The 27789-nt window shown below is 45.4% G+C and overlaps 1 protein-coding gene across 1 annotated transcript; it reads right to left on the reverse strand.

Annotated features, from left to right (window-relative positions):
* Positions 1-583: 583 nt before the first annotated feature.
* Positions 584-27503, reverse strand: LOC309384160 (ceramide synthase 4-like; the record flags this gene model as incomplete). The annotated part of the gene is made up of 10 exons (XM_081937366.1): positions 584-786; positions 3874-4030; positions 6035-6141; positions 10251-10379; positions 11241-11333; positions 24975-25025; positions 25304-25361; positions 26273-26391; positions 26650-26767; positions 27460-27503. 10 exons carry the CDS (start codon positions 27501-27503, stop codon positions 697-699), a joined length of 966 nt encoding a protein of 321 aa, XP_081793492.1. The 3' UTR covers positions 584-696.
* Positions 27504-27789: the final 286 nt, after the last annotated feature.

Below are 27789 nucleotides of genomic sequence, written 5' to 3' on the forward strand. Positions count from 1 at the left end.
AAGGAACTGTGTAGGTCATCTAGTCTGTTTTCTTCTCTGTGTTCTGTATATGTTTGATTTACTTCACGATATTCCTGTGTTCCTGACTATCTTGTCTGTTAATGCATGAGGCAATCTACTCTGTGATTGAATGCTGTAAGCCTAAAAGGGGAGTTTCCCTTTTTCCCGCCTTTTTTCTTCTGTGTGTTCTATATACTGTTTGATTTACCTCATAATTCTCCTGTGTTCCTGACTAGCTTGTCTGCACCTGCATAAGGCAACCTATGCTCCTGTTTGCCTGACAATAGAATACAATAATAGAAATAGAAATAGAAAAGAATAGGAATAGAATAATAGAGTTGAAAGGGACCTTGTAGGTCATCTAATCCAACCCCCCACCCAAGGACGAGACCCTACACCATTTCTGACAAATTGTAGGCCAATATCTTCTTGAAAGCCTCCAGTGATGAAGCTCCAACAACTTATGAAGGCAACTTCTGTTCCATGGGTTGATTGTTTCACTGTCAGGAAATTTCTCTTTATTTCCAGGTTAAATCTCTCCTTGGAAAATAGCCCCCTCCTCTCTGTGTCAATCTTGTCTGCTGCAAATGCAAATCTCAAACATATTTATTTATATAAAACTACAAGTTTGTTTCAGTGTCTATGACTGCATTTGGACACCTGCTGCGCAATTCCTTGACAGTGGGGCCGTTTTGATTATTTGGTTTTTTGTTCTGCCTTCTGGTCCACTTCATCCACATCTTCCTTCTCGCTACTCTCTGAGTCGCTCCGCACATTCTTTTCCATCTACAACAGAGAAAGAGAGAGGTCACCTCTTCAACCCTGCTTGGATGGAGTCCATCAGAGAGCAAAAACCCTTTTGGGGACTCACAACTGGCCTTTTGCATGGGAGACGGAACCCAAGGGCCAGGCTATGTTTTGCATGGGATACAGGCAAGCACATGGCTCTTTAGAAGAAAGCGCTTCAAAATGTTTAAGAAGTCATTGTTAATGGCAACTTTGAAGAATGAATATGTATATAACATGTTTTATGGATGGCACTTACCACCGGCTAGGTTAGCTAAAGTGTTTAAAAATATGTCTAGCAAATGGTGGAAATGGGATTAAAAAACGGGCACATAAAAACTAGATTAGATGATTGGAAAGCACATAGTTTTTAAACCTGAACTATTTTTATTAGATATAAAATCAGGTAAACCTGATAAGAAAAGTATGTATTCCATATTGCACGTCTTGACAGCAGTGAGGATTGTATTTGCGCAATGCTGGAAAAATGAAGAAACACCAGGAGATGAAGAGATAATTAAGAAGATACTAGAATGTGCAGAAATGGACAGACTGGTGTTAAACACAAAACAGAAGGAAGATACAGAATATTATCAAGCCTGGAATCTGTTTTATCAGTGGTTGAAAAAAAAGAGGTGGAGATTAAGAACGTAACATGTATTGTTCAGCAAATTAAACACCCAGACAACACAATGTGTATTAAGCACTAAGAAATTTAATTAATAAAAAAAACAAATTAAAAAAATGTTCAAGAGACATGGGGGACTTGAACCTCCTGCAAGGTTGAGCTATCCACATTACAGGGGTGATATGCTACCGGTAAGAAATGCTATCATTCATGCAAACTGAAATTGCTACCGGTTTGGGCTAACCTGTATTTCCGACGATCAGCTGTGCTGTGGGATTTATATCCTCTAGAACGCAAGATATCCTGCTTTATAGTGAATCTAAACCATGTGGCACAGCTGCTCCCTCCCCCTCGCTGTTGTACGTACCTTTGCAGACTCAGAAAGGACTTCTTAGTCCTCCTTTTTCAGCACTGCATGATAGCGCTGGTATCTCTTCAAAAACCCAATCAAATGGTCATTCTCCTCTCCTGAAGCTCTGGGGTTGAGGGTCTCAGTAGGACTCCCACTTAAACACAGCCAGTGTCTGTCTGGATTGTATATTTTGGGGGAGGGGATTTTTCTATCATGAAAACAAAGATGAATGGCCCTCCCTAACAAATTGCAAGAGGGACCTGCAATTGAGATGGTGGAGCATGGAATCTTTTTGATGTCCCCATTCATTTCTGAAGAGTTTTAATGTGCTTGCTTGGCTGTTGTAGAGGGGAGGGGACAGGATCCCTTATTTGGGTCCTGATTTTTAATATCCCACTCCCAAACAAAAACAAAACCCTGAGGTTAGTGCAATATTGTCCTTGAGAAACAGAAGAGGAGTCAGATTCCAGCAATGCTGTTCATTCAAGATAAGAGCAGACTATAAACCAACGTGCAGCTTCCGGCTGACAGCTCCTTTTAAGGGAAGCTCTCAGCCAATTAACCAATAACTTTAAAAGACATCCCGCATGGTGCAACGTGGCTCGGCAGCCACCACATGAATGTGCACAATGCACGCGCACACACACGCTGCATACACATGCGTCCTAATCTCCTGTGATGCTCCGCAACACTCCAGCTGCGTGGCGGAGTGTCGCATGGGCACCGTATGCTGCCCACATGTGCGCAGATGGCCCATTTCCTTCAAATACAGGTAAGGAATGAGGGCGGGCGGGCCCTCCAGAGCACCATACCGGAACGGTATCCAGTGCTCCCTGCAGGCACCGGTATGCCCGTACCAGGGCGCACTGCCTGCAACCCACCACTGCCGCACTTGCACAGCGCTAGGGAAAGCCTCTGCTCATGCCTGTGTGGACATAACAGTTAGAATTTTCAAGGGGTTTTGTTGAGCGATGACAATCGCTATAGACTGGGTGTTGTGGTAAGTTTGATCCACATCCTTTCCCACTGCCATTATAAGGCCACCGTTTAGGAATGTGTGTAATGTAATAGTTTGTGTCAAAAAGTCTATTTTGCCTAGGGAGCATTGTTGAACATACGTGGTCTCCTACATTCCAATTCTCAGCTTCCTTTCACTGACGCAACCTCCACTGATCAGGTGTCCAGAAAGCAAGGGGTGGGTAGGGAATCTGGTTTTGGAGCTATGACTATGACCTTTCTGTGTCAAACAGAGACTGACCCCGAGGTTGTGTTCAGACTCCCTTTCCCCTCCAGTCTTAATGAAGGAAGTGCTCAGGCAGAATGCGATAGGTGAAATTGGTGGTAGCTCAAAGGCCAAGAGTGGGTCTCGTGCCTCAACAGGAAGTCAAAGAAACAGGTGTGTAAACTGGTGGGTGGGGAGTGTCTGCTTCTCCTTTGAGGAGGAGAGGGCATTTGTGAAAGTGCAAAGGATCATCTGCACAAGAAGTGGCAGCCATTGGACAACCGAGGCACATATCCCAGCTGCGGTCCACAAATATTCCAAATGAATGAATGTAAGCATGGCAACCAAGCAGGGCCTCTTTCACTCCCACTGAATTCCCTCCTGCCAACAGCCCTCTTAAATGATAGCCATGGCACTTAGACTTCTATACCTCTCCACTGTGCTTGAAGGCCCTCTCTAAGCAGTTTACATAGTCAGCCTACTGCCCCCCCTACAATTGGGGTCCTCATTTTTACCGACCTCGGAAGGATGTCAACCTTGAGCCTGGTGAGAATCCAACTACCAGATTCAGTTCAGGGCAAGTAGCCCTGATGCGTAGTACTGCATTTTAACCACTGTACCAATGCAGCTCATACATCTGGGCAGAGAATATTTCACAGAACAAAATAGAGCAGAGGTTATAATCTACAATTCAAACTGGGGAAAATTAAAGAGAAGAGTGAGGATCAGCAGGACCAAGCAATCTTGCATCAGACTCAACGCAGAATGAAAATGAAATTGGAGCAGGGTTAAACCAAAGTAACTGATGGTCTTCTCCCTGTCTCCCCAACATGTGCCTTCTGCTCCCACTTTCCCGAGTGCTGAGTGCCCAATTTATGCCCTTACCTTGCCATGGATCAGGAACCTATAAATTTTGCGGAGGATCAGGCAAGACCAGGAAACACTGAAAAGATACAGGAGCATCAGGAGGATGTTGAAGAAGTAGTAGCCAAAATAAGGCTGGTGGAGTTCCGCCAAATAGTAATATGTGTTGTAGAGAACCCTTGAGGAGGGAGAGGGGATGGAAAAAGAAAAAGGAAAATGGTTATCTCCTCCGTATTTTTCAAGGCTGAGATAATCAATCCAGTTAGGAATTCACAATATCCATTAGGGCTTCAAAACAAGAACAGGTGATCTGAAGTGCTTTAGCCAACATTGATTAAGATTGAAGTATTTTAATAGAGAATAACAGATGGTTACCTCCCAACTCTGGAAGTTTGATGGGTGACATGCAGGGTGAAACTTCTACTTGTTTATAGCAGTTACAAGCTGAGATAGAACATAGAATGATAGACTTGGAAAATACCTTTGGGGTCATCTAGCCCAACCCCTGCTCAAACAGGATGTTCTATACCATTTCAGACAAACGGCCATCCAGCCTCTTCTTGAAAGCCTCCAGTGAGGGAGCACCCACAACATCTGAAATCAAGCTATTCCATTGGTTGATTGCTTTCACAGTTAGTAAGGTGACCAACCGTCCTCTTTTAGGGAGGACAGTCCTTCTTTTGTAAGTTCTGTCCTCCCTCAAAAAGTGTCCTCTACATGTCCTCCTTTTCAATATTTGAAGACTAATCTGTTGCGCGTTATGTGACGTATTTGTGTTTGACATGACAATTCGTCAAGACTCGGTATAGTGCGGTATAAGACGCGATTATGAGATGCATGCGCTCCGCACGGGAGACCTTGAGAGAGAGCGCCGCGTGCAAGTGGCTTTGTTTACTTCTTACCCAAACACAACACGGCACATACGCACGCAGTAGACTCACGGCACATCGGCAATTGAATGACTTACGGAAATTATTTCTTTCTCAGTGAATATTCAATTATACAGAGGTAAGTACAATTCACGTTTTATTAAACAGTTTTTAATGGTGTTTTTTTTTTACTTCATCGCAAGTATATTGAACAGATACTGAATCTTGTGTTGAATTTTTATCTAAAGAAATGCTAGACATTAAAATAGACGACAATTGTCTCTTTGAAGAAATTAGAAGACTGAATGTATATTTAAATTCTGAAAACTTAATACAATGGGAAAATCAACATGTTGAAATTGATAAAAGATGGGTGGATATTTTCAGCCATTTCAAAAATGAACATATTCCATGTGAACATTTATTTATACTTGTTCAATTTACGTTGTGCTGCCCTGGAACTAATGCAGCAGTTGAAAGAGTTTTTTTCAATTGCCAATGATTTTTCAACAAGTGAGAAATCGAGATTGAATGTTGATACTCTAGCTGCAGCACTTGCCGTAAAATTCAATATGAAGGATATTTCTTGTTCAGATATTTCCAATATATTGTTAGAAGATGATACATTGACAAAAATATTAATTCAATGGAAAAGTACTCATTTAAATAATAATGAACAGGCATGTAAGCATAATTACAATATAAAATGTTGCAAATGTTTTTATTATGCATATATCATATTTTAGTGTATTATTGTTGCAATGAATAAAATATTTCTTTTATTTATGATATATTTTTTCCAATTTATTTGTCCTCCTTTTCATTGTAAAAAAAGTTGGTCACCTTACTGTTAGGAAATTTCTCCCTAGTTCCAGGATGCTTGTCTCCTTAGTTAATTCCCATCCATCATTTCTTGCCTTGTCTTTTGGTGCTTTGGAAAATAGCCATCATATCACCCCTAGTCCTTCTTTTCTCTAGACGAGACATACCCAATTCCTATGACTGTTCTTCATATATTTTAACCTCCAGTCCCCTAATCATCTTTGTTCCTCTTCTCTGCACTCTTTCCAGAGCTTCAACATCTTGTTTATATTGTGGTGACCAAAACTGGATGCCGCATTCCAAGTATGGCTGTATGAAGGCTTTGTAAAGTTGTATTAACAAAGCGTTAATACAGCCACACTTGGCTGTAGTTCTGGTCATCACAATATAAACAAGATGTCCTAAGATGTGAGGGAAAATGTCAACAAAAGACGCCACTGCAATTGTGTTGTCAAATTCCTGCCCTTTCCCCATGCATTCCCAAAACGTACTTGTAAGGAAAAACGATGCCACGAGCAAAGAGGAACCCCACTGCGAAAAGGATAAAGAGTGTGTCGAAGGTTTTCCACCACTTCAGGTACTTACACATCATTGCACTCTGGGGAAAAAGAGAGAAGAAGAAGGAGAAATTGTTGATGTCTATGGAGATTCTCGGTCATCCAAGTCCCGGTTGTGCCAAAGGTGCTTTTTCAAGAGGCAACTGGGCTTCCTAGTTTTTCTTTGAAGATGTCTCGCTTCTCATCCAAGAAGCTTCTTTATCTCTGACTGGATGTTGGGGAATGGAAAGATTTATACTCCTTGCAGACAGCTGGTCATTTGCATTCTTTTAGTGAGTCGTTGAGGCCACTTGGAGGTTGTGCACTTGGCTGCAACCAAGAAGGCTCCACACACATTTGCATTACTCACGTGACTCTTGCTCAATAGTAGTAACTGTGAGTCCCAGTGCACAGTCATTTAAATAGGAGCCAGCAGTGTGCAGCAGCTGCCAAAAAAGCCAACACAGTTCTAGGCTGCATCAACAGGGGGATAGAATCAAGATCAAGTGAAGTGTTAATACCACTTTATAATGCCTTGGTAAGGCCACACTTGGAATATTTGCATTCAGTTTTGGTCACCACGATGTAGAAAAGATGTGGAGACTCTGGAAAGAGTGCAGAGAATAGCAACAAAGAGGATTAGGGGACTGGAGGCTAAAACATATGAAGAACAGTTGCAGGAACTGGGTATGTTTAGCTTAAGAGAAAGAAGGACTAGGGGAGACATGATAGCAGCCTTCCAATATCTCAGGGGTTGCCACAAAGAAGAGGGAGTCAAACTCTTCTCCAAAAGACCTGAGGGTAGGACAAGAAGCAATGGATGGAAACAAATCGAGGAGAGAAGCAACCTAGAACTAAGAAGAAATTTCCTGACAGTTAGAACAATTAATCAGTGGAACAACTTGCCTCCAGAAATTGTGAATGCTCCAACACTGGAAGTTTTAAAGAAGAGATTGGATAGTCATTTGCCTGAAGCAGTGTAGGGTTTCCTGCCTAAGAAGGGGGTTGGACTAGAAGACCTCCAAGGTCCCTTCCAACTCTGCTATTCTATTTTCTGTAATGTATAAACAGAGATTTTGTTGGGGGGGGGGTAAAATCTGGCAATCCACTTTCATTCATTTCATTTCATTTATTGAATTTATAGACCACCCCCTCTCCCCGAGGGGACTCAGGACTGTGTACAGACAAAAGCTAAAACCATATATACAATAACAATATTAAATACCCCTTATTAAAAACAAATTAAATATAGGGTCTGTACAGTGATAATAAAAATTAAAACAGGTAAAAAGGACAACCCCTTAAAATTTAAAATGCTGGCCAGGAGGACTGAAAATTGAAACTACGGTTGGGCCTGGCCAGCTAATTGGAACAGGTGGGTCTTGAGTTTCTTGCGGAAGGAGCAGAGATCGGTAGTAGTTCTGATGTCGGGGGGGAGGTCATTCCAGAGGGTCGGGCCCATCACAGAGAAGGCCGTACTCCTGGGCGCCGCCCGCTTGCATTGCCTAGTGGACGGCACCTGGAGGAGTCCCTCCCTGTGAGAGCGAATTGGTCGCAGGGATGTATGGGGTAGGATGCGATCCCGCGGGTAGCTAGGTCCTGTGCCATGGAGCGCTTTAAAGGTGATAACCAACACCTTGAAATGCACCCAAAAAGCCACAGGTAGCCAGTGCAGCTCGCGCAGGAGAGGTGTTATATGGGAGTACCTAGTACATCCCATGATTACCCGCGCGGCCGCATTCTGGACCAGCTGCAGCCTACAGGTGCATCTCAAGGTGAGCCCCATGTAGAGAGCATTGCAATAGTCCAGGCGGGACGTCACAAGCGCATGGGTGACTGTGTGAAGGGCGTCCTGGTCCAATAGGGGGCGCAATTGGCGCACCAGGCGAACCTGGTGGAACGCCCCCCTTGCCACGGCTGTCACATGGTCGTCCATCGACAGCCGAGCATCCAGGAGGACGCCCAAATTGCGCGCCCGTTCCACGGGGGCCAGTTGTTCGCCCCCGATGGCCAGTGATGGGACCCACTGGTTGAACCGGGGCGCCGGTATCCACAGCCACTCCATCTTGGAGGGGTTGAGCTTGAGTCTGTTGCTTCCCATCCAGACCCGCACGGCCTCCAGGCACCGGGACATCACTTCGACGGCCTCGTTGGGGTGGTTCAGGGTGGAAATGTACAGCTGAGTATCATCAGCGTACAGATGGTACTCAACCCCAAAACCATGAATGATCTCACCCAGCGGCTTCATGTATGTGTTGAACAGGAGAGGCGAGAGGACCAACCCCTGTGGCACCCCACAGGTGAGTGGCCTCAGGGTCGACCTCTGCTCCCCTGCCAGCACGCATTGCGTCCGGCCAGAGAGGTAGGAGGAGAACCACAGCAAGACGGTGCCCCTCACCCCCAGCCCCTCCAGACGACGCAATAGGATACCATGGTCGATGGTATCAAAAGCCGCTGAGAGATCTAATAGGACCAGGATGGAGGAGCAACCCCCGTCCTTGGCCCTCCAGAGATCATCCACCAATGCGACCAAGGCTGTCTCCGTGCTGTGACCGGGCCGGAAACCGGACTGGCGCGGGTCTAGATAATCAATTTCCTCCAAGTGGCGTGGGAACTGTTGCGCCACCACACTTTATTACCTCTGACAAAATTTGCAATAAAGAAAGAATGACTAATCTGGACCATGAGGATAGAGATAAGCCTTGAAGTGCTCTTAGCACTCACTAAAAGAATGCAAATGGCCAGCTGTCTGCAAGGAGTATAAATTCTTCCTGTCCTTTCTTCCCTTTCCAATCTTCCCAAGAAAGCAGGACTCTTGAAATGGCAGTTGTTCCAAAAGGAGCTTTTATTGGAAAGTTTGTGATAACAAGAGATCCAGGCAAGAACTGAAGCTTCTTACTTAAAACCAGCTACCATATTTTTTGGAGTATAAGACGCACTGGAGTATAAGATGCACCAAGATTTTGAAGAGGCAAATATATTTTTTTTGCACTTTGTAGAACACCCCCCCCCCCAACAACAGCCTGTTTTTTTTTGAAAAAATGGCCCATTTTTGTCCAAAAAAAAGGGCATACATAGCCTTAAGGAGGTTTATAGAGTGCTCCTGGGGGCTCGGGGGGTGAAAACAAGCACAAAAAGGCCAATTTTGTGCTGATTTCTGCCCTCCCCAGCCCCCAGGAGCACTCTGGAAGCCTCCTAAAGGCTCTGCATGGCCATTTTTGCAAAGGGAGCAGGGTTTTGGGAGGCCAAAAATGCTGTATTCAGTGCATAAGATACACCAAGATTTTCACCCTCTTTTTTGAGGGAAAAAGGTGCGTCTTATACTCCGAAAAATACACGATTTAAAGCAGTGTTAACCAACCCCCTCCCACACTCCATTCTTGCAGGGAAACATATACCTTCATATACAGATCTCTCCATTCTTCCCACTTCCTTCCACCAAATAGCTTCCCAGTAGAAATATCCGGGACCTGACACTTCCATTCACCACCATCCAGTCCGAGCTGAAGAAGCTTTTTGGATGAGAAGCAAAACATCTTCAAAGGAAAAAAACCTAGGAAGTCTCGTTGCCTCTTGAAAAAGCATCTTTGGGACAGAAACTGTGGAGTGGCTGAGGGTCCTGTTGTGAGAACACTTGACCATCAGAATATGATGGCAAATTTCTGTGGGTTTAAGCTGCAGCAGCACCTGTATTCTGTCTCCCGGTGGGATCCTGGGAATTGTAGTTTGCAGAATATGAAAACGCTAAAGAGAAACCTGGATGCAGACCAGCTTGCAAGCAAAGCCTGATGGGAATATTTTAGTCTCCCGCAAGTGAGGGTTAGCTTTCAAACTCAAAACTGGATATCTAAAATTTGAAACAATTTCAGCCCCCATTTTTTTTCCGTGCTGCTTCTTTCTCTGAATTACTATTTTCTTTTTGTATTTTCTCAACCTTCAAAGAAGCCTTCCAGATTGGGACTTATGGCATCAATTATTTATCTGATCCCAAAACGTCTGGCAGACTGCAGGCAAGAGAAGGCTGGTATAAATTCTTTTCTAAATTGATTTCCTCTTTTCAAAAACATGGGTGAGGGTTTTGTTTATTTTTTAAAAGAGAGGAAGGAAGGGAAAGAATACATTCTTCTTTTATCTGAGGGTAGAGGAAGAATCTTCACGGACATGAACTTACAAACAGCAGACAATTGGGAACATCGTGGAGGACCATGACAACTGAACCAACACGGATGAAATTGGTGCAATAGGAGAAGCCAATGAGCAACATGGCGATCACATGGTGGACAAGAATCATATTAATGTCCTGCAGAAAAAGGAGATAACTAGATTATTGATTTTGTAGCTCCTCGGGGGGGGGGCATCTGTCCGGTTATGGGGAAGGGGTTGTGAGTGGAAATAGACAACTGTGCTTTGTTGAGTCATTGTTTCAGAAATATTTCCTTACCTTTGGGAACCTTGTGAAGAGTATTGGAAATACTTCCTGTCTTCCTTCCTGTCTTCTCTCTCTCTCTCTCTCTCTCTCTCTCTCTCTCTCTCTCTCTTTCTTTCTTTTTTTCCCGTCCTTCCTCTTCTCCCTTCCTTCCTTCCTTCCTTCCTTCCTTCCTTCCTTCCTTCCTTCCTTCCTTTTCCCCTTCCCCTTCCCCCTTCCAGCAAACAGGTATCTGGCTGCTACTGGGTGGAGAAAGATAGCAAAGGATTGTGAGACTGCCTGGGAAACTGTCACAGAAAATTGAAAATGAAGATCATATCATATCTCATTAGCAGCACAGCAGCAGCCAGGAGCATCGAAGGAGGCACAACGTCATTGCTCCCAGATTTTGGGTTCATTCCATATGTTATTCCATTTGAGATACCCTGGTTCAAAAATCATTTCCCTATGATGCAGTTAAAAGTCATAACAACAATATTTTTTGTCATATATAAAATTTGTGTCTTAAGATGCACCAAAGCAGCACCTTTACTTTGGTTTGATTGACATTTGATTGATTGTGAAGTTTTCAAATGAACTACCTGAACTGCCATGGCCAGATGGGCTGCTGCATAAATTAATTGAAAGGCATAAATGCTGATAGCACAACAAAAGGAAGACCCACATTTCTTTCCGGAATCTGAATGGGGCTTCCTGATCAGCTGCTCCGCTTCTATTCTGCCAGAGTTCACTCACCTTATATTTGACATCAAAAGGAATTGTCATAACCTTGGACAAGTAGTAGGAGAACTGCATGAGGTAGTAGCCAAAAAGGCTCAGCTGGAGAGGCTGCAATGCATAAATGGACAAATGGTGTCATGCAATCCCAATTCTTAGCTTCCAAAGTGAAGACAATATTGTCAGGGTTCCAAATAGCATCCAAAAGTAAATCAGAATCCAAGGCAAAGTATTGCTCAAAGTTCCAATTTATTAAGAGAGCCATCTTGGCACATCTGGGAAAACTCAAATCTGAAAGCTTTCCAGTTTCCCCCCATTATTTGGAAGTTCACGATCTTGTCCCCACGCCCACAAGTCCATCACAGGGTCCATGCTGGCAGTTCCACCCATCCAGTTCCAGTCAGGTGAAGAGGTGCAAAGACAAAGGATGACCTTGGCTTTCTAGAAAGAATGTTGTTATGGCTGCATAGCATCTCACTCCTTGCAATTCCCCCTCCCATTTTCCCACAATAGAAAAAGCATACTAGAATAATAGAACGTGTGGAAGGCCAAAGATCCAAAAGAAAAGAGGGCTGCAGTTCTGGCAAATATCCTAGTACTGTGTTCATGATGGTTGGAGAATTCTAGAAGTTGAAGTCCACATGTCTTAAAGTTGTCAACTTTGGGAAATACTATCCTAGAGAGTCCTCGTGTGCATGGGGATTCTCTTAATATTTCATGCCTGAAAAGGATCTATCCAGACCCATTTCTCTTTGTCCTGCCCTCAGGTGCTGTAGAGAGTAAATCTACCCCATGATGGTCCTTCTAGTCCTCATAGACTGTTAACAAGTCTCCCATCAGTCTTCTCTTCATTAGCCTAAATATACATACAGTAGTTCCATTAGTCATTCATCATGCAATTTATCCTCTGCACTCCATATCATCTTTGTTGCTCTGCCTTCACTTTTTCTAGGGCCTCAGCATCTTTTTGGCATCATGGTAACCAGACTTGGATGAGGTATCCTAAATGTTAGCAATTCCCCCAATCTTAGTGTCATTCAGAAATGTGATGAGCACCCCTTCCATCTCCTCATCTAGGTCATTTATGAAGAAGTTGAAGAGCACTGCGGCCAAGACAATATTTTGAGATATTTTGCATGCTTCTATCTAGACATGGTTCCATTGAGGATCTCTTGCTGAGTGTGGTTGGACAGCTAACTGCAAATCCATCTGGTGGTGATGCTGTCTATTCCACATTGTTCTACCTTACCAAGTAGGAGGTTATGGTCTACTTTATCAAATGCCTTGCTATATCCACAGCATTTCTTTGGTCCACTGATTTAGTCATTTCATCAAAGAAGGCAATAAAAGGTTTGTTTGGCATAATTTATCTTCAACAAGCCCATGCTGACTTCTCGTAATCAGTGTCAGCGCTCCAAGTATCATGCAGAATTAAATCAGAATCCAAGGCAAAACTTTCCTTAAAGTTTCAATTTAATAAGTCAGACATCTTAGCACATCTGTAGAAAATCCCAAATCTGAAAAGCTTCCTGGGATTCCACCCAGTTGAAAGTTCATGATCTTATCCCCACACCCATAAATCCGTCACATGGTCCAATCTTCTTCTTCCACGCTGGCATCTCCACCCCTCTGCTTCCGGTCAGGTGTCGAGGTGTGGAGACAAAAGATGACCTTGGACTTCTAGAAAGAATGACAACAACACATTCCACAAATCTACTCCTTGTCAGCGTTCCAAATATCATGCAGAATTAAATCATTGTCCAAGGCAAAGTAGTCCTTAAAACTCCAATTTAATAAGACAGGCATGTTGGCATTATGCTGTTGAAATTTCAACTCTAAGGTACATCCGGTGAATTTCCCAAGTTAAAAGTTCATCATCTATCCCCACACCCCATAATTCATCACATGGTCCAATCTTCATCTTCCACGCTGGCATGCACACCCTTCTTCTTCCGGCCAGGTGTCGAGGTGCGGAGACAAAAGACGACCTTGAGCTTCTAAGAAATCCATAACAATACATTCCACAATCCTACTCCTTTCTATTCCCTCCTCCCAACTACTATACCAATGAAACAGCATAATATATATGTTTTAATTATGTGGCAGGCCAAAGATCCTAAAAGGAACAGAATTACAGGCCTGACAGGCGGCCTCTCCTCAAGAGAAAAACGTTTCCTGAAAAGAGAATAACATAAATGTTAACTATCAAAATTTAACCACCTCTTCCTCCCCCAGGGGGACCCTTTGGCTTATCAGGGAATTTCTCATGGAATTGCTTCACTAATTTATCTGCTTTCAGATCCCAACTTTTCACCCACGTAGCTTCTGACAAAGGGTATCCCTTCCAATGCACTAAATATTGTAAACGACCTCTATACAGCCTGGAATCTAATATTTTTTTCACTTCATAATGTGTTTCCCCTTCTACCACTACGGGAGGAGGTGGAGTTTGGGTGGATGGTCTCGTGCTAGACTCCCTTACCGGCTTCAATAAGCTACAATGGAATACCGGGTAAATTTTCCCTAAGAGTCTAGGTAGGCTGAGTCGAACTGTAACTGGGTTAATTATCTTTTCTATTGGGAAAGGACCTAGAAATTTTGGACCTAATTTCTTACTAGGCATCTTTAATCTTATGTATTTAGTAGACAAAAAAACTTTGTCCCCCACTCGAAAGGGGGGTTGTAGGGAACGATGTTTATCAGCTTGCTTCTTGTATGCTTCTGCCGCATCTGTTAGTGCCTTTTTGGTATTCTCCCATCCCTTCTTTAGTGCCTCCAGCCATTCATTCAGGGACATGGATGAGGGAGGTTCCTTAGGTAGTTCAGGCATGGGAACGAATTCCATGCCGCTGGTAATCTGGAAAGGAGTTAATCCGGTACTGCTGTGAACCGTATTATTATATGCTACTTCAGCGAAAGGTAGCAAGTCCGACCAATTGTCTTGCTGATAGTCCACATAACACCGGATGTACTGTTCCACCATCGCATTGGCCCTCTCTGCTGCCCCATTTGTGCTGGGATGAAATGCTGAGCTGAGTCCCTGCGTGGACCCGATCGATTTTAGGAATTCTCTCCAGAACTTGGCGGTGAATTGAACTCCGCGATCTGAAATGATCCTTTTTGGAACTCCATGTAGGCGATAAATGTGTTTCACAAACATTTTCGCTAATTTCTTTGCGGACGGTAGGCTTGAACAAGCGATAAAGTGTGCTTGCTTGGAAAACAAATCAATAACTGTCCAGATTACTTTATTACCACTGCTATCTGGAAGTTCGACAATGAAGTCCATTGCTATCTCTTCCCATGGTCGGCTAGGGTTGGCCACTTGTTGTAGTAGTCCAGGGGGCTTTCCCGGACGGGTTTTCATTGTTGCACAAGTAGCACAGCTTTTTACATAATCTTCCACCTCCGACCTCATCTTTGGCCACCAAAATTGACGTCTAGCGAGGTGGAGAGTTTTCAGGAATCCGAAATGACCTCCTAGTTTCGCATCATGACTCCGCTGTAGCACTTGCAATCTCATTTCTGCAGGGACGTACAGTTTGGATCCCTTCCAGGCTACGCCATCATTAATCGTTAGGATGTCTTTGTTGTTGTTGAACCATGGGTCTGTCTGGAGGGCTGCTTTCAGTTCGGTTCTCAGTTTATCTTGGCTTCGACTGGTGACTTGAGCTGCCTTTTGGTGAGAAGAAGATATGATGGGATGGAAAATTTCTTCCTTCTTACTGTCAAACTGGGGTTTTCTCGACAGTGCATCTGCTAACAAGTTCTTCCCTGCGGGGATGTGTTTAATTTCAAATTTGAACCTTTGGAAATATTGGGCCCAACAGACCTGTTTGGGGGATAACTTTCGATGGGCAAGGAGAGTTTCGAGGTTTTTATGATCAGTCCATACCTCGAACGGTATATCCCCCCCTTCCAGGAGATGCCTCCAGGTGAGCATGCTCCACCTGATCGCGAATGCCTCCTTCTCCCAAATGGGCCACCTTCTTTCCGTAGTGGTGAGTTTTTTGGAGATGTAAGCGCATGGTAAGAGGTGGCCTTCCTTATTCTTTTGTAGTAGCACCGCGGCTATCGCGACATCACTGGCATCCGTTTGGATTATGAAAGGTCGCTCTGGATCGGGGTGTTGCAATATGGGTTCTTGGGCAAAGAGCCGTTTTAATTTCTCAAAAGCCTTTTGACAGTCAATTGTCCATCTTAATGGTTGGTTTGCTTTTGGTTTAGTAGGGGAAGGCCCCGTTCTTAATAGGTCAGTCAATGGTAGGGCAATTTCAGCAAAGGTTGGAATAAACTGCCTATAAAAGTTTGCAAATCCAAGGAAGCTTTGTAATTGTTTGCGAGTGCTTGGAGGTTTCCAATCTAACACCGCTTTCACTTTTTCTGGGTCCATTTCTACTCCTTCATTGGAGATACGATATCCCAGATAATCTAGCGAGGTCTTGTGGAATTCACACTTTGACAATTTTGCATAAAGTTTGGCAGCTAGAAGTTTTTTCAGGACTTGCCGTACCAGTTTCACATGTTCTTCCATGGTCTCAGAGAAGATCAAGATGTCATCTAAATAAACGAGTACTCCGCGGTACAGGTGGTCGTGTAGCACTTCATTTATGTACTGCATGAATACTGCGGGTGCTCCTTGTAGTCCGAAAGGCATGACTTTATATTGGAAGCTGCCTAAGGGAGTATTAAAAGCGGTCTTCCACTCATCCCCTTTCCGGATTCGTATACGGTAATACGCCTCTCTCAAATCCAGCTTGGTGAAAATCTTGCCCTTAGCCAAGTGGTTCAACATATCTTTCATGAGAGGGAGGGGATAGGTATTCTTTTCGCATACCGCATTCAAAGCTCGTAAGTCCACACAGAGGCGAACCCCCCCATCTTTCTTTTCCCTGAAGAGCACTGGGGCCGCTACTTTTGATTTTGCTGGTTCAATAAACCCTCTTTTCAAATTGGTGTCGATGTACTTTCTCAATTCTATCATCTCTTTAGGCGTCATAGAGTACATTTTGGGCTTTGGTAAGGTTACCCCAGGTTTGAACTCTATGGCACAATCTGTGGCGCGGTGAGGTGGAAGGTAGTTTCCGTCTTCCTCACTGAACACCTCCGCCAGATCCCAATAGATCTTTGGGACTCGTTGGATTCCCGGAAGTTTAGTGTCTGCTGCGGTTGCTGCAGGTTCTGGATGGGTTGGGCTGTTAGGTTCCAATGTTCCTGGGTGGCCCTTTGGTTCCACTGGTGGTAACGGCCCAAGTCCAATAGTCACCTTTCTAACGCCATCCTCCCACTTTATGGTAGGTTCCCACTTGTCCAACCATGCAAGCCCTAGGATAACTGACTCCTGCATTCCAGGGGCCACGATGAATCTGAGGAACTCATAGTGGCGGCCTATCACCAGTTTTACTAACTCAGTGATCTTTGTAGCCGGAGCTCCCCCAATTAGGGTTCCATCCACTTGCTCAAACGGAATGGGTTGTTTCAGGGGTCTGGTGCGTATACCTAGTTGCTCCACTATTGACATGCTGATTAAGCATCGGGTGCAGCCGGTATCTATAATCACCCCAACTTCCCCTTCTACCCCCCTTTTCGGTATTTGGAGTTTGGCTTTTATTTGGAAGGGGCGGATAGGTGCACTCACCATTGGGTCGTCTTCTGGGTTTCCTTCCTCTTCCTCCTCTGAAGTGTCCCGGGCGTTTTCAGTGGCTCCGCTCTCTGCCCCTGCTGGCTGTTGTGCCAGACGACTTTTTTCTGGTGGTTTTCTGGGGGTTTTCTTGACTGTGCTGGCAGGTGGTTGGCGTGGTTGTGGAACTGGGGCTGGAGCCCAGCATGTAGATGCCCGGTGGCCAAGCTGACCACAACGGTAGCACTTTATTTTGGGGCCCCAGGAACGAGGGGTTGGCGGGAGCTTTTCAGTTTGCTGCCTCTGCGTTCGGTGGGCTAACGGTTTTTTTTCAGGGGTTCTGGTACCAGGCTTTGGATAGGTGTTAATCTCGTGGTCCAGTATGATTGCAGTGGTGTACCATTCTTGGATACGATCTGGGGTCCCCCTTACGGCACAAGCTTGTTTCAGTTTGGGATCTAAGGCCTTTTTGAACGTATAGACCAATAGTCTCTCTGGCCAGTAACGTAGTCTTCCAGCTATTCTCCGGAATTCCCAAACTAATTCTTTGACCGGCCGACCCCCCTGTCGTAATTCCTGGATCTGGTCTTCAGCATCTACCTGTTGGGCCACATCGTAAAATCGGGCCCGCATCAGTTGGATGAACCCCGTTATGTCATCTAACTCAGGAGCTGCTTCTTCATGGAGTTCCGCTATCCATTGTGCTGCCTCTCCTTCATTCATCCCCTCTGCTATCTCTTGGATCAGTTCTCGATCCGTCAGGTATTGTGGGCCTACTTGGTCAACGTACGCCAACACTCGATTCATAAAGTAAGCTAGTTTGTCTCGGCTGCCATCATAGGTTGCACGGAATCGGGGGGGTGTGGGAGGAGGAGGGGGTGCTGGTGGTTGAACCGGAGCAACCTGTTGGCCTGCTGCTTGGGGTGGTAAGCTTCTTTGTGGGGCCACACCCATCGGTTGGGCAAAAGCCTGCTGAGGCATTGGTGGGGGGGCTGGGCCCTGTGGTGGTCCCATTCCCTGGCTCTGCCTCTGAGCAGCTATTTGGGGTGGCGCCATTGGTTGGGAAGGGGCAGGCGTCCACTGGCATTGAGCCCATCCATGACCCGGGAAGAAAGCCCAACCTGAATTGGCTTGATTGATGGGTCCAGAGCCATCGCTTTGCAGAGGGGGGGAGGTGAAAGTGTTCCAGGCCCCTTTCGGCTGGTTAAGTTTTACTTCCCAATTTTTTTTTCCTCCAGGAGGGGGGGGTGCTGATTCGCTGATGGCTGTGTGGAAAGACCCAAGGTCTCCGCTCCACTGCGCAGCAGTTTCTCTGCTGGGAAAGGATAATGTGGGCTTTGCTAGGCTCCACCCGGGTGGTTCTGGGGGCCCCAGGGGTTTTTGTTCACTCACATTTAGGCGTCGGAATTGGTCCGGAAGGCCCATCAAAGACTGGCTGCGTGATAGCGACTGAGATCTCCATTCATTTGCTCTTCTCCCCATGCTCCAGCCGTCTGTCAGAGTTCCCTTGGGGGGCCCCCCTCCTTCCAGCAGGCATTCCTGAGAAGCAATAAATCCCGAAACTTCCTCCCGCAGATCAACCTCCGTCTGTGAGGGAAATCTTGGTTTCGGTTCCTTTCGCCGAGCGCCCTGCTGAAGCTCCCTTTGCTTCGCCTCTGCCTGTTGAACTATTTCTTTAGAAGGTGCATAGATGGTTTCGACAAAAATAAGCGATCCATCATCCTTAGCTTTCTCTGCTGCATTCTTTCCTTCCTCCATCTTCACTGAAATTTCGTCCTGCCCAGGGTTGGGTCAGAGCTGGGATTCAGTACCCCGATGAAAGAAAAATTTTTTAAGGGAGAGTTGAAATTATGTCAGCGTTCCAAATATCATGCAGAATTAAATCATTGTCCAAGGCAAAGTAGTCCTTAAAACTCCAATTTAATAAGACAGGCATGTTGGCATTATGCTGTTGAAATTTCAACTCTAAGGTACATCCGGTGAATTTCCCAAGTTAAAAGTTCATCATCTATCCCCACACCCCATAATTCATCACATGGTCCAATCTTCATCTTCCACGCTGGCATGCACACCCTTCTTCTTCCGGCCAGGTGTCGAGGTGCGGAGACAAAAGACGACCTTGAGCTTCTAAGAAATCCATAACAATACATTCCACAATCCTACTCCTTTCTATTCCCTCCTCCCAACTACTATACCAATGAAACAGCATAATATATATGTTTTAATTATGTGGCAGGCCAAAGATCCTAAAAGGAACAGAATTACAGGCCTGACACTCCTTTCTATTCCCCCTTCCAACTACTACACTAATGAAACAGCATAGGAAAATAATAGAAAGTTTGGCAGGCCAAAGATCCTAAAAGAAACATAACTACAGGCCTGACAGGCAGCCTCTCCTCAGAAGAAAACTGTTTCCTGTAAAGAGAATAACATAAAAGTTAACATAACAAAAATTAACCACCTCTTCTCCCCCCAGGAAGACCCTTTGACTTATTGGGAAACTTCTCATGGAATTGCTTTTTTCCCACTGTTCACTCAAGTAGCTTCAGACAAAGGGTAACCCTTCCAGTGCACTAAGTACTGTAAGCGACCCCTATTCAGCCTGGAGTCTACGATTTTTTCCACCTCATATTGTGGTTCCCCTTCTATCACTACAGGAGGAGAAAAAGCTTGGGTGGATGCTCTTATGCTAGATCCAATTACTGGTTTCAACAAGCTACAATGAAATTCTGGGCCAATTTTCCCTAGACTTCTGGGTAGACTGAGTCGAACTGTAACTGGGTTAACTATCATCACTATTGGGAATGGACCTAGAAATTTTGGACCAAATTCCTTGCTAGGCATCCTTAATCTTATGTATTTGGTAGATACAAAAACTTTGTCCCCCACACGGAAGGGGGTTTGGAGTGAGCGATGTTGATCAGCTTGCTTCTTTTTTAGGCTTCTGCCGCATCTGTTAGAGCCTTCTTCGTATTCTCCCATCCTTTCTTTAGCGTGTCCATCCATTCATTCAAAGACATGGAGGAAGGAGGTTCTCTAGGCAACTCAGGCATGGCAACAAATTCCATGCCACTGGTAATCTGGAAAGGAGTAAATCCAGTGCTGCTATGGACTGCGTCGTTGTACACCACTTCGGCAAAGGGTAGCAAGTCCGACCAGTTGTCTTGCTGATAGTCCACAAAACACCGGATGTATTGTTCCACCACCGCATTGGCTCTCTCTGCTGCGCAGTTCATGCTGGGATGAACCTCTGAGCTCAGTTCTTGTGTGGACCCAATGGATCTCAGGACCTCTCTCCAGAACTTGGCTGTGAACTGGACTCCGCGGTCTGAAATGATCCTCTTCGGTACTCTGTGCAGGCGATAAATGTGTTTCGCAAACATTTTCACTAATTTGTTTGCAGACGGCAACCCTGAGCAAGCGATGAAGTGCGCCTGCTTAGAAACCAAATCAATAACTGTCCAGATTACCCTGTTCCCACTGCTGTTATTTATTTATTTATTTATTTATTTATTTATTAGCACTTATATACCGCCCCCTCTCCCGAAAGGGACTCGGGGCGGTGTACAGTCCGTATTAAAAAACACCAAATAGAATACATGTATGCATAGGAGGAGGATAAAATAGGCCAAAACTGTACAGCTAATAAGTAAACAATATAAAAATTTAAAATATCATACAATTTATACACTATCCCTCTAAAAGCCAGTAAAAAGTATATGCCAGGGGGTAGACGTTGTAAATTATGCCAAACCAGCCAGTCGGAACAGGTGTGTCTTCAGTTTCTGTCGGAAGGAGCGGAGGTCAGTAGTGGTTCTAATGTCGGGGGGGAGGTCATTCCAGAGGGTTGGGCCCATCACAGAGAAGGCCCTACTCCTCGGTGTCGCCCGTTGGCATTGCCTCGTGGACGGCACCAGGAGAAGGCCCTCCCTGTGAGAGCGGATTGGCCGCAGGGATGTGTGCGGGAGGATGCGATCCCGCAGGTAACTAGGCCCTATGCCATGGAGCGCTTTAAAGATGGCAATCAGAACCTTGAACCGCACCCGAAAGACCACAGGTAGCCAGTGCAGCTCGCGCAGGAGAGGTGTTACGTGGGAGTACCTAGTACTCCCCGTGACTACCCGCGCGGCTGCGTTCTGGACTAGCTGCAGTCTTCGGGCGCGACCCAAGGGAAGCCCCATGTAGAGAGCGTTACAGTAGTCCAGGCGAGACGTCACCAGCGCATGAGTGACTGTGCGTAGGGCATCACGGTCCAGAAGGGGGCGCAATTGGCGCACCAGGCGAACCTGGTGGAACGCCCCCCTTGCCACGGCTGCCACATGATCATCCATTGACAGCCGGGCATCTAGGAGGACGCCCAAATTGCGCGCCCGTTCCACAGGGGGCAATTGCTCGCCCCCTATGGCCAGTGATGGAATTAACTGGCTGAACCGAGGTGCCGGTAGCCACAGCCACTCAGTCTTGGAGGGGTTGAGTTTGAGTCTGTTGTCCCCCATCCAGACCCCGACGGCTTCCAAACACCGGGACATCACTTCGACAGCCTCGTTGGGGTGGCTTGGGGTTGAAATGTACAGCTGAGTATCATCAGCGTACAGATGGTACTCAACCCCAAAGCCACGGATGATCTCACCCAGCGGCTTCACATATGCGTTGAACAAAAGGGGCGAGAGGACCGACCCCTGCGGCACCCCACAAGAGAGTGGCCTCGGGGTCGACCTCTGCCCCCCAGTCAACACATATTGCATCCGGCCGGAGAGGTAGGAGCCGAACCACCGTAAAACGGTGCCTCCGACTCCCATCCCCTCCAGCCGGCGCAATAGGATACCATGGTCGATGGTATCAAAAGCCGCTGAGAGATCTAATAGGACCAGGATAGAGGAACAACCTCTATCTCTGGCCCTCCAGAGATCATCCACCAACGCGACCAAGGCTGTCTCGGTGCTGTGCCCGGGTCGGAAGCCGGACTGGCGTGGGTCTAGATATACGGATTCGTCGAGGTGCCGTGGAAACTGCTGCGCCACCACATTCTCAACAACCTTCGCTAAAAAGGGAAGGTTGGAGACTGGACGATAATTAGCTAGCTCCATTGGGTCAAGTGAAGGCCTCTTGAGCAGGGGCTTCACCACCGCCTCTTTCAAGGCAGCCGGTAAGAAGCCCTCACCCAACGAGGCGTTCACCAGGCCCAGAAGCCAGCCTCGCGTCACCTCCCAGGATGCCAGTACCAACCAGGAGGGGCACGGGTCCATTGAACATGTGGTGGGTCGTAGCCGTCCCCGTAACCCGTCTAAATCCTCGGGGGCAACAGAGTCAAACTCCTCCCAGAGTGGACTCACAAGACTCACTGATGTCGGCTCGTCCGGACCACTGGGGGGGGCCCATCCGCTCTGGATCTGAGCGACTTTGTCTTGCAGATATTCTCCAAACTCCTCTGCTCTTCCCTGCAAGGGCGCCTCCCGCGTCTCCTGCAACAGGAGAGAGTGGGTCACCCTAAACAGGGCGGCAGGGCGGTTATCCGCAGACGCAATGAGAGCGGCACAATGCCTACGTTTGGCCGCTTTCAATGCCACAAGGTAAGTCCTGTCTGGGAGTACCACGATGAACTCCATTGCGACCTCTTCCCATGGTCGGTTAGGGCTGGCCACTCGTTGTAGCAGTCTAGGGGACTTCTCCGGCAGTTGTTTGGGCATTTCCTCCTCCGAGGCCTCCCCCTTGGTAGGACTCTTCGTCACCTTAAGTTGGGGATCCTCTTCCACAGGTTGTTGGCCCTTTTCCTCCTCTGGTGGTAGCGGCTCAACCACAATCATCAATTTCCTACCACCGTCTTCCCACTTTATCATAGGCTTCCACTTGCCAAGCCATGCAAGCCCCAAGATTATTTTTTCTGGCATCTCTGGAGCCACAATGAATCTGAGAAACTCATAGTGGCGGCCAACTTGTAAGTTCACCAGTTCCATTATTAGCGTGGCTGGGGCCCCTCCAATTAGCGTTCCATCTACCTGCTCAATCTGAATGGGACAGGCTAGAGGTCTTGTGCGTATGCATAGTTGCTTGACAATCGACATGCTGATTAAGCATCGAGTGCAACCGGTGTCCACAACTGCTTCAACTTCCCCTTCCACCCCCATCTCAGGTACTTGGAGGTTGACTTGGAAGGCGAAGGGGTGGATGGGTGCACTCACCATTGGGTCATCTTTATTGCTGTTTGGAAGGAGTAATTATCTCCAGTCCATTGCAGCATTTATTAGTGAAGGGGGGGAGGAGATTGACTCACATTTGGCTGAAGAAGTTGGTCTGGGATTCCAAACATCTTGTCATTTCCAGCTGTGTGCAGAATCTTTCCCCCCTTGCATTCCTCCAGATGCTATAAATCTTAAACAGGAATTCCTTCACCTTTGAAGATTTGCAGAGAAGTGTCTCATCTCAGCTTCTTATCTCAAAAAGCTTTCTCATAATTGTTCGCTGATATTTTATGCTGTAAGTGGATCACAAGCTTCCTAACAGACAGGAAGCAGCAGGTAAAGCTAGGCAAAATCAAATCAGATACTTGCACAATTAGCACAGGAGCCCCTCAGTGCTCCGTGTTCTCACCACTTCTCTTCTCTCTATATACCAATGACTGCATCTCAAATGATACATCTGTTAAACTATTGAAGTTTGCAGATGATACAACAGTGATTGATCTCATTTGAGACAACAATGAAACCACTTACAGATTGGAGGTTGAACAACTAGCCTCGTGGTGGGACCGAAACAATCTGGAACTGAACACACTAAAAACCGTAGAAATGGTGGTAGACTTTAGGAGAAACCTTCCCTTACTACCATCTCTTACAATACTAGACAAAACAGTATCAACAGTACAGACCTTCAAATTTCTAGGTTCTATATATCTCAAGACCTAAAATGGACACCTAACATCAAAAATGTCATCAAAAAAGCATAATAAGGAATGTTCTTTCTGCACCAACTCAGGAAGCTCAAAGTACCCAAGGAGCTACTGATTCAGTTCTACAGAGGAATCATTGACTCTGTCATCTGCACCTCTATAACTGTCTGGTTTGGCTCTGCAACCAAACAAGACAGACACAGACTTCAGAGGATAATCAGAACTGCAGAAAAAACAATTGCTTCCAACCTGCCTTCCATTGAGGAGCTGTACACTGCACGAGTCAAAAAGAGGGCCGTGGAAATATTTACAGACCCCTCGCACCCTGGACATAAATTGTTTCAACTCCTACCCTCAAAACGATGCTATAGAGCTCTGCACATCAAGACAACTAGACACAAGAACAGTTTTTTCCCAAACGCCATCACTCTGCTAAACAAATAATTCCATCAACACTGTCAAACTATTCACTAAGGCTGCATTACTATTACTATTACCCTTCTCATTGTTCCTACCAACCATCTCCTCCCACTTATGAATGCAGGACTGTAACTTTGTTGCTTATATCCTTATTGTTTATATTCATATTGATTGTTTCCTAATTGCTTATTTGTACCCTATGACTGTCATTAAGTGCTGTACCTTATGATTCTTGACGAATTATCTTGTCTTTTGATGTACACTGAGAGCATCTGCACCAAAGACAAATTCCTTGTATGTCCAATCACACTTGGCCAATACAGTGTTCTGTTCTATTCTGTTCTATACTGTTCTGTTCTGTTCTATTCTATTCCATTCCATTCCATTCCATTCCATTCCATTCTCATCCCTATTAAATTTCCAATATAGCTGTCACATCCACCTTTTGGATGATAAATTTGTCATCTAGAAAGTCTCCTGAAAGTTCGATGATTTTGCCCAGGGCCTATTGGTGATTTGTTTATAATTGGATTAATGTGGTATTTCTTATCACTGCTTAATCACTTGCTTTTCAGCTGCAAGAATATGAAATAATTGAATTTCTAAAGCTGGAATGAATGTCATGTTTGGAAACTCACAACAGGATGGATTCCAGTTTCATATTATTATTATTATTATTATTATTATTATTATTATTATTATTATTATTATTATTATTATTATTATTATTATTATTATTATTATTATTATTATTTGCAAAGGGGCTTAGTAGTTGATTCACCTTTTCCTATTGAAATGTTCATTCGAATGTCTCCTGATGCCTTACCTGTTGTGGGTACCCGTCCAAACATTCACGGACATTCCAGAACCAGGGTTTCTGCAAGAAGACACCATTCATTAGGAATGACATCATACCATCCCACCAACATTTATTTAGATCTGACATGAAGGGGACGATGGAAGGGAAAGGAGCCCACAAAGCAACCGTAGTCACTAAGATATTGGAAAGGGTTGAAAAATGGACCCTTTTTTGCTAATCAGAAATGTATCGTTAAATGTTAGGAGGTGGGAGGCAGAGAAGGCCGCTACCTGTATTACACATGACCAGGATTTTTCTGACAATGACCAACAGAAGTAGGGAAAGTCGGCACTTACATTGTAAATGGTGGCCAATTCAATGAAGAGGAAAATGAGGAATTGAAAGGCACCCCAGCTGGAAAACAATCAGAAAAAAAGCATCAGGGTATAATTGGACATCAGGCTTGGAGTTCCAGAGCTTCTAGTGCTAGAAGGGAATATAAAATCTACCTCACAGAGGAATGGGACTGCTCCAGCCCTCACTTCCACTTTCTGAAGCAATCAATAACTTTCCCACCCTTCAGCCTTTCTTCTACTTGAACGCCTAGGCCCAGATTCCTTATTATGGCTACATACTACCCAACTCCGTATAATCCCCCTCCCATTTTCCCATAATAGAAAATAGACAGTAGAAAGTGTGGCAGGCGTGAAGTCCAAGAGATAGATAGTTTAGAGACACAACACTCTGTTAATCTGTACCTGGTCCTAGTGATGTGAATTCATCAAGGCTGGACAGGTGTTGTTTTACAATTTGTACCTATTTGGACATGTACTACTAGTCTGTGTTGATGGTTCTACTTTTTGGTAGGTTGGGGTATTGCTTTCCTTTTGCATTAAGACAGATGCAAAGAATGAATTAAGCAGTTCCATTCCTACTGCCATTCACTTTCTTGCCATCTTCTCCCATTGCCCCACCCCAGATGAGGACTCACCCAGTCTCTCTCTTCTTCCATGTGTCCAAAGCTTTCTGGCAGAATGCAACTACACAGGGGATCAATTGATTTCAAAGACTTTCCCTTCCCCAGTGAACTTTATTCAGGCTTAGAAACCCATTCTTAAGCATAGAAACTTTGGGAGAAGCATCCTTGATCAATTGATAAAGACTCTTCAAACAGGCATATTCCCACTAGACATCTAACACAAACACCCTTCTTAAATCATCTTCTTGTAAAATCAGCAGTGACAAAGATCCTGTTGGGTACTAAGAGATGCTCTGGTCCATGTGGAGTGTACATGGATTACCATGCCCCAAAGGATTCCACTCACCTGGCTTCACAGAATTTCTTGGTCACGCTGGGCTGGTCCTGATTCAGCCGGTATCGGAACCACCTCTCTACCTGCCTCGGTTGGAGATCGCACTGCTTGGCTAAACCTCTGATTTCTTCCTGGAAGGCAGGACACAGAACCAGGTGAGAAAAGCTGCACAACCAAGTCTCAAGACCACTTTCTGGGAAATGCAAGAGGCCACAGTTTTTAATTTTTCCTTAATTTCTCCGTGGTATAAATACACATGCAGGGATACTCTCTATCTTTGTATCAGGCTCCCATTTCACTGATATATTTCACTTTCATATGATGTTTATCCTTTCAGCTGCCCATGTCCCTCTGAGAGCGAGATGGGTGGTATTTATCTGCAAACTCACCTTTTGGGGATTTGTCCTCTGCTTTGTATAAAAAGCTTCCAGGATCGGGTTTGGAGGAGGTTTCCACCTCACCTTTTCTTGCAAACCGAGTTTTTTGCCCACGGGGATGGCGACTTCCCTGGAAAAGGCAAAAGCGTCGGTCAGGCGAATGAAAATTGGCTAAAAGTAAGGTTCTACACTTGGGCAAGAAAAACCTCATTTCTAGGTACAGGCTAGGTGAAACAGGGCTTAATGCCTGTAATTGTGAGTGGAATCTTGGAGTCCTAATGGACAATCACGTAAAGATGAGCCAACGGTGTGCAGCGGCAGTCCAAAAAGCCAATGCAATCCCAGGCTGCATTAACAGAGGCATAGAATCAAGATTACATAACGTTCTAGTACCACCTTACACAGCTTTAGTAAGACCACAATTGGAATACTGCATAAGGCCACAGGTGGACAGTGAATGGCCCCTCCCATAGGGCATAAAAGAGGAGCGAAAGGGGAGTGAAGGTTGCAGGAGACAATTAGTTCATTCCTGCATTCTTGCCAAGTATTGCAGTGTCTGAAAGATAATGGCCTCGCCACACTCCAAGCCTGATAAAGCTTGGTAATTGGGAACTACCTTGCAAGACTGTGGGAGAAGAAAGACTTTGCTGGAGAGGAATACATTGTAAATTAAATAAAAGGGATTTATAGAGACAAGGACTCGGCTTTGTGCTGCTGGGAAAGCCTAGGTCACAACAGGAAGCTAATGCAAACAACAAAGCAATGTCAGACATAATAATGCCATGCTCAACTTCCCTTGGCTCTCATATTTGTCAACCTTACAAATTCAGTTCCTCCAAAATGGTTTCTAAAGGCAAAAGGTACATTCCACTGTTTCAAGCATTTGCGTGGGGAGGGAAGGAAAGGTCTCTGCAAACAGATGGGAGGGTCTCTTCCTTCCACTACTCCTTGGTTCTGGTTGACAGAAGCAAAGGCAAGAGCTTGCCTTTCGAACAAGAACCGGAGGGCGACCAGCATGAGAGCCATGGGGAGGCAGAGCAGGAGGTGATGGGGTTGGGGATAGCGGATGTCCCCTGTCTCCTCCATGTCCTCCCAGGTGAACCCTGGAGGTAACCAGTATTCCTGTCTCCAAAGCCACTGTGTGCGCCGAGC

Source organism: Natrix helvetica (assembly GCF_964273705.1).
Source record: "Natrix helvetica genome assembly, chromosome: 1".
Classification (NCBI taxonomy): domain Eukaryota; kingdom Metazoa; phylum Chordata; class Lepidosauria; order Squamata; family Natricidae; genus Natrix; species Natrix helvetica.